This window comes from Plasmodium gaboni, chromosome 11 (assembly GCF_001602025.1).
Source record: "Plasmodium gaboni strain SY75 chromosome 11, whole genome shotgun sequence".
NCBI classification, from domain to species: domain Eukaryota; phylum Apicomplexa; class Aconoidasida; order Haemosporida; family Plasmodiidae; genus Plasmodium; species Plasmodium gaboni.
Window position 1 is genome coordinate 1,071,265 of NC_031491.1, and position 8,573 is coordinate 1,079,837.

The window sequence follows — 8,573 nt, forward strand, 5'->3', positions numbered from 1 at the left end:
TATATTATTTATATTATAAAATATAAAAAAAATATGCTTATGTATATATTTTACGAATATATATATATATCTATTTGATTAAATATAAAAAAAACAAAAATAAAAATTAAAAGTAAAATAAAAATAAAAATAAAAATTATTTAAGAACGAAGAGCATAAGATAATAATAAATATTGAAATATAAAATATATATATATATATATATATATATATATATATATATATATATATAAGTACCAATAAATAAATCAATAAATAAATAAATAAATATATATATATATATATATATTATTTTGTATAATATATTTTATGCATTAGTTAATTTTTCTTATTAGCTATATATATATATATAGTAAAAAAATTTATGTTTTAAAAGATGGATATGAATTTTGGATTTTGTGATGATAATTTTTTTGAGCAAGGACATAAGTCAACAGATAAAGAAGAAATAGAAGAGTTGACAAAAAGAGGATCACCAGATGGTTTGACAAAAATAAAAGAAAATGAAGAAGAGAAAACTTTACCAAAAGAATTATGTGTGCCTGTAACTATAAAATTATTAATAAATAAAATGATGAATACTGAAGAATTAAAAATACATGATTTTCAAATAAGTGGAATAATAGTATTTGGAAAGGTAGTTAATATAAAAGAATTGGCTAGTGCTATAATATTTGAGATATGTGATTATACAGGTAATATTGAAGCTAAATATAATAAAGATGCAAAAAATGAGATGGTAAAAAATCATATTGAAAGTATTAAAGTTAATGATTATATTAAAATTGTTGGTGTTGTATATTCTCCAGAAACTAAAAGTGAATCTATACAAATTAGTATATTATATATTAATAAAATATCAGACTGGGTTTCATATTTTACATATTTTACTTCTGATGTTATATATTGTTATTTAAAATTATTAAAATTAAAAAATATTTGTACACCCAATGGTATCAATAATGAAGAAAAACCATGGTCTCATATCAATTTAGATACATATTATAATCATCTTGATGATATCGATAGTGATATTATCAAATATTTACATACTACTGAAGAAAAATATGCAAGTCAACAAGATATTTTTAATAATCTTCAAAAATATCATTCCGAATTTAATATCAAAAAATCACTAACGAAATTGATTGAACAGTATGACTTGGCTCAATATGAGGACATAATAAGTATTCCATAATAATAAATAAATATATATATATATATATATATATATACATATATATGTATGTATGTATAATTTTTTTTTTTTTTTTCTTTTATATACATTTTGAAAAAAAAAAAAAAAAATATATCACCCTGTACAAAAAAAACCTAAATAAACAACATATAAATGTACACATATTTTAATTACCCACCTTTAATTTTAACTCTTAAATGTGTTAAAATTACATGTGTTATGTATATTTTTATTTACATCTTATGTTTAATATAAATAAAAGAACACCTACTCATTTTCAACATATTGAACATTTGTCTATGATTCTTTTTTGATGTATTTTTTTCTTTTTTTCAAAACATTTAATGATTTCACAAAAAAAAAAAAAATAAAATAAAATATCTGTGATGAGGTCAAAACAAAAAAAAATTTATATCTATGATCATATGTTTAATATAATATTTGTGAAGGTATTAACTTAATTTTTTTTTTTTATACCATCTATAAAATATATAAATATATTTACATATATATTTCAAGTGTTTTCTTTAAAAAGTTAATTTTTTTTAAAATATAATAATAAAAACATAATAATAATAAAAATTAAACATATGTAAAAAAAGAATTAATTTGTATGTATAAACATATATTAACGTGTATATATATATATTTATACAATTTTCTTGTATATATTTAAAACAAGAGATTTTCATTTATGTAAGAAGTGTATTTAAAATATGCTTTTCTCTTTCGATTAGCATACGACATGTATTCAACAGAAATATTAGAAATGTATATTATTTAACAAGCTGATTAATTAAACAAAGAAAAACGAAACAAAATATATTATATTAAAAAGATTTAGATAAATAAACACAAACATATATATATATATATATATATATATATATTAATATAATATTTTCCTATGAATCATTTCACTCTTTTATTTATTTTTTTTTTTTTTTTATATATAACTTTACATTTATAAAAAAAAAAAAAAAAGAATGAATTATTCATATATGCTTTAATTCAAAGTTTATGATGTGTAGATATATTTTTTTTAATTTTATTATATATTTTCATTTTATTATTTATTTATTTATTCATACATTCCTATATGTTTATTATCTTATTTGTTGGCTGTTTTTTTTTTTTTCTACTAATATGGATTGATAGAAAAAATAGCTTACTCCTGTAAATACAATAACAATACTTATAAGAAAATAAATTGAAAAATATTTATCTGTGTCTGATATGAAAGGTATATTATAAAAATATAGAACAATTAATGTAATTGGTGTTGAAGACTTTAATATTAAGAAACACTCAGCTGAGGAATAATTACTATAAAAAGAGGAAACACTTATATTGAACAATGCGTTAACAATAATATATAATGTATAGACCATAAAAGAATATTTACAATTTAAATTATTTTCAATAGTATCTCCATAAAAGCATCTTAAACTATTTTTTATAAATAATAAATATGATATATTTTTATTTTTATTGAATAACATTTGAAAATATATAATTAATGGTAGAAATATAACTTGTATAAGTGATACATTGAATGATAACAATATAACACTAATTTTATCTTTTATTCTTCTTCTTTTATTATATTGTATATCATTTTTATATATATCATTATTTATATGAGAACTTTTATTTTCATTATATAGTATATTATTTACATTTGTTACTTTATTCTTATTATAATTAGTTGTTTTATTATTATGATATGATTCATTATTTTTTTGTTTAATCTTTGAAAATTCATTTATGTTATTTTTATATTTATTTGTTCTCATAAAATTTGTATCATTAATTGAATACGATTTATTCATATTAATTGTATGTATATTAGTGTTTTCCTTTCTATATAAATTTGTTTTATTTTGTTTTTGTATATCATCATAATATTCAAACGAATTATTTAAATTGTCTGTAAAACAAATATCTTTTTTATTATCCATTTTTATATGAGATATATTATAGTAAGAGTCTGGATCATCTATATGAACCTTTTCATAAGCATTTTCTTTTGACTCGGTTTCATATTTATTATTATATCCTTGAAAAAATATTTCCCTTAGAATCCCTCCAAAAGAGGTTAAGAAAATGGATATAAGACAAAGAAAAATAGAGGAGATTAAACTGAAGGGAGATGAACATAAGGGGTCACTACACGTAGGCTTATTATTATTATTATTATCATCATAAGAATTACTATTACTATTACTATTATTATTATTATTATTATTATTATTATTATTATTTGTGGTTGTATTCTTGTTGTTACTACTATCGTCAATATTCATACTACTATCATCCATCATTTTATTACTATTATTCATATTTCCTACAGTCTTTATATTATTGTAAACCTTACCTCGATCATATGCACTATAAGTATCGTCCTCATATATATTATTTATGTTCATGGCATAATGAGAATTTAAATAATAATTTACACAACTTTCTTTTTTTATTTTTATATTATCTTTATAAACAAAAGGAATGTAAAAAAATAAAAATCCAATTAAAACAATAATTACTGATAATATATGATGCATATTATATTTTCTTTTTAATATAAAAAAAGATAATATAAGAGAAAATATAAAAATTAATTGATTTAATAATAATAAAACAGTCAAAGGAATAGCTAACTGAGATACAAAATATAAAGTATTTGCAACAATATCAAGTAAAGCTATCATAATAACATATTTATATGCACCTAAACTATTCCATTTATTTTTTATTATATTGTAATAATATTTATATATACTATTATAATTATTATTATTATGATTATCATCATATGTTATATTATTATTTATATTATGATAACTTTTTCCACACATGTTATATTTCCTAGTAATATCATCTTTTATATTATCCATACTACTCTTTCTAATTTCCTTATTACATATATTGTCATCATCTACATGGTAAGAATTACATATCATCAAATGATTCTCTTGATAGACATTACTATTAATACATTCATTATGATTATCTACATCTTCATGTAATGTATTTTTCATGGATGAATTATGTGTAGATTGATAATAGGAATAATTCTCATTATGACTTTTAGAATGTTCATCTCTATAATTATTAAAATTTCCGCTCTTATCATAAATATCATTTTTTTTTTTTTTTTTTTTTTTTTCTTCATTTCTTCCTAATAAAGGTTCATATATCTTTTTCTTGTTAAAATGAAAAAAATTAGAAATTGCTTTTTTTTTTTTGTTTTTTTCTTTCATACTATCCTCTTCTTTCTGTTTTATATCGATAGAATAATTTTGATCTACATTTCGATTATCGTTTTTATAAGAATCATGTCTTACAAAATAATCTTCATAAGAATTATTACTCTCCAATTCTTTATCACTATCGGTATTATTATCATTATTATCATTATTGTCATTATTGTCATTATTGTCATTATTATTATTATTGTTATTTTTTTTAAATAATAAATTTTTTAAACATGGATATATATATAACCAATGTTCCTTCCTTATATGTCTCGAATTTGTATATAATATACACAAGGTTAAATAAATAGTAACATAAGCTAAAGCATTATATGAAGCAGTTAAACTATCAAAATTTTTTAAAACTCGATTCCTCATTCTACCACAAATATTATTACTAACCCCTAAAAATACAACTAAACAACCATTGCAAAAAATATAAACAAATTTTTTGAATTTACTTTTATTATTAACAGGGACATCCATACTATTATTATTATTATTATTATGATCATTGTGATCATTGTAATTATTGGGTTCCTTTGATTTTGCCCTTAAGATCATACTACTACTATCATTTTGATTATTATCTTTTAATGGACTAGGTTGTTCATCTTCATAATAATTATAATCAGTATAATTATTATTAACAAGGTCACTCATATTTTTCTTCTCAAAATTTTCCTTTTTTGCTTCAGAAAAAACAAGAGAACTTATATTTTTAATTTTTTTCAAATTATCTCTTTGTTCACCTTTGAAATGAATGATATTATTTTGTGTGTTTTTACTTTTTTTCTTATTAATTATATTGCTCTTAATTTTATTTTCTCTTCTTATTTTCTTTTCTAGTTCCTTTAATTTTTTTAAATATTTTTCATTCCATAAATTGTATAAATTGTTTTTATTTTTTTCATCATATTTATTATTTTCTTTATTTACATTACTATTATTATTATTTATTATTTTTTTTTTTTTTATGCACTTATTATTTAAATAATATATATTTTTGTTCATACTTTTTGTATTATTTTGTGTATTCATTTTTTCTTTGTCATTTTTAAAACTTTTTTCATTTTCTTCCTTTAAAACAGAAAAAGTACTCAAAGAAGATATATTATTATCATATATTTCTTTAATGTTAATAACATGATTATTACTTTGTTTATATGTTTTCATTCTTTCACCTTTTATAACATTTTTATGTGATAAAGAAATATTCTTCATATATTTTTTATTATCAGTTACTTTTTCTTTGTTATTTTTTAAAATATCCTCATCTTGATTTGTATTTATTTCGATATGATCTTTTTCACACATTTTGTTTCTATTATGAATTTGGATCATTTTTTCATTTTTTTCATTTTTTTCATATTTTTCATTTTTTTCATATTTTTCATTTTTTTGATTTTTTTTATATTTTTCAATTTTTCCAATTTTTTCCTTTTTTGTGTCATTTGCCAATTCGCTAGTTCCTATATTATTACAGGTTTGTATTATACTATCTTCTATATTATTACATTTTGTTATCATTAATTTTATATCATTTGATTTAATATTACATATCTTTTTTTTATTACATATATATATATTTTTTTTTTCCTTATGATTTATTTCCATGTTTTTTGTATTTACTCCTATGGTTTGATGTATACATTCTTCGTCTATATTTTTTTCATCAAGATTTTTTCTTTTAACATTTTGAGCATCTTCAGACAAGTGACATTTTAAAACTTTAACCTTTTTCTTTTTTTTTTGTTGACACACCTTTGGGCCAAATATTTTTTCTTTCGAACGATAAGTTGGGTCTTCATTTTTTGAATTATTCTCAATATCCATAAATATATATATAAATACAAATATATGTGAATATGTACTTTATATATATATATATTTATATTTATATATTTATATTGAAGTGTGTTTATTATAAAAATTTTATATTTATAAAAAAGTTTAAAACAAAATATGAATTGGCAACAATATTATATATAATAATATGTTTATTTTTTTTTATTAACAAAAGTATTTATATAAATATATAATTCATATTTTTTTAAATGTATAATTTAAAATATATTCCTCTTATATGTAATATATATATATATATTTATTTATATGTTAAAATTACAACATCCATTTATAATGTAACATATATAAAAAGGAAAATATTATATATCATAAATATATATATATTTTAATATATTTCAAAATATTTTAAAATACATATTTTTAAAAAAAAAAAAATGTACGAAAATAAATTTAAATAGGAGTGTAAAGGGGGGCAAAATAAAATAAAATGAAATAAAAGAATACAATAAGAGAATACAATATACATCCACATATAAAGGGGGAAAAATAAATGAATTAATAAAAATGAAAAGTATAAATATGTATATAATATATATATATATATATTTATCCTTCATTATATAATATATATATATATAATATAATTATTTTTTATTTATTAAAATTTTTTTTTTTTTTTTTTTGATTTAGGTACTAACCAAAATTTTTCAAGTGCACCCAAAAATAAATATGATTTTTTTTTTCTACAAAATTATAAATAATATATATATATATATATATGTATATGTATGTATCATTTTTGAAATTAATATATTTGTTATTATTTAATATTTATATAAATATAAATCACTATTTGTAATTATATATATATATATATATATATATATATATTTAAAACAAATGATCAAAAGAATTAAATAAGGTGCACGAATGTTTCTTTGATTTTTATTTTTTCCCATCTTCAATTTTTAAAATTAAGAAGTAAAAAAAAAAAAAATTCAAAAAGATGATCCTTATAAATTTTTATAAATTCATTTTAATTAATGTTATAGAATTTTATGTCTACCAAGAAAAAAAAAAAAATTTGTTCCCTTTTTTTTTTTGTTTTTTTTTGTTTAATCCTTTTTAAATAGGCATTATCACACATATGAAGGTATCTTTATTTATTTAAATATGTTCTATAAAATGTAAACCTTATCAATATTTTTTATTGAAATATATCACTTGTAAAATTTTTATGAAAATATTTCTTATGTTATTTAATTTAATAAGTACCATTTTGTAAATATATATACCACGTAGAATAAGAAAGAAAAAAAAAAAAATACCATAATATATAAATATATATTTTTTTTTTTATAAAATAATTACATTCATTTATGTAATGTGGCAAAAATAAAACAAAAAAAAAAATAGTTCCATTTTGTATACAAAAATATTTTTACTTTTATATGTACATAATACAACCAATATGTATATGGTTATAAAAATAAAAAAAATAGTTAATATGTAAAAAATGTATTAAGGGTTCCATATAAAACGAAATAAAAAACACACACATGTAAAAATATATATATATATATATATATATATATATATATGTTAATATGTAAAAAATGTATTAAGGGTTCCATATAAAACGAAATAAAAAACACACACATGTAAAAATATATATATATATATATATATATATATATATATGTGGATATCTTTTCCACGTTTTATGTGTTAATATTATATATATAGACAAATAAAGAAATACCCCAAATTAATAATAATAAATTAGGTTATAATTTTGTTATGTTTCCCCTGTGTTTTTCTTGAGTATTCTTTACATGCGTTTTTAAATAAATAGATAAATATATATATATATATATATATTTATTTATTTATTTATTTATTTTTTTGTCATTGTGGAACCCCCTAATATTACAGACGAGACATTTAATAGGACTCATCATCATCTTGAACTGGAAAAGAAAATGAGAAATAAATTAGACCTACCCCATAATAAAGAAACCTTAGATTTAAAATTGTATCTATATAATATATGTCTAAATTTTTCAAACACTGATATTTATCAAGAGTATATAAACAGACTAAGTATTAATTCATATAATAATTGTGACTATGATCAGATTAAAAGAAGTTGTTATATTTCCAAAAAGGATTTTTTAAAATATTATAATTATAATTTTTATGACAATAATTTTGAATTAGAAACGAGTAACCACAATGATGACACTTCATCTTCTTACGATCTCAATGAAACAAAAGAATTGGAAGAATTAAGTGAATTTGCGATTCATAAA

The 8,573-nt window shown here is 18.0% G+C and overlaps 3 protein-coding genes across 3 annotated transcripts in view; 2 read left to right on the top strand and 1 right to left on the bottom strand.

Annotated features, from left to right (window-relative positions):
- Positions 1–376: 376 nt before the first annotated feature.
- PGSY75_1132300 (putative nucleic acid binding protein) lies at positions 377–1,198 on the top strand (the record flags this gene model as incomplete). Its single annotated transcript, XM_018786441.1, has 1 exon — positions 377–1,198. One exon carries the CDS (start codon positions 377–379, stop codon positions 1,196–1,198), a length of 822 nt encoding a protein of 273 aa, XP_018641236.1.
- Positions 1,199–2,304: 1,106 nt separating this feature from the next.
- Positions 2,305–6,288, bottom strand: PGSY75_1132400 (putative membrane protein; the record flags this gene model as incomplete). Its single annotated transcript, XM_018786442.1, has 1 exon — positions 2,305–6,288. The coding sequence occupies one exon, from the start codon at positions 6,286–6,288 to the stop codon at positions 2,305–2,307; it is 3,984 nt and encodes a 1,327-aa protein (XP_018641237.1).
- Positions 6,289–8,243: 1,955 nt separating this feature from the next.
- PGSY75_1132500 (putative amino acid transporter) overlaps positions 8,244–8,573 on the top strand; it is a gene marked incomplete at both ends in the record, with an annotated part of 4,107 nt that continues 3,777 nt past the window's right edge. Inside the window, one exon of the mRNA XM_018786443.1 lies at positions 8,244–8,573. This exon is cut by the window's right edge and continues 3,777 nt beyond it. Coding sequence (XP_018641238.1) covers positions 8,244–8,573 — 330 coding nt within the window.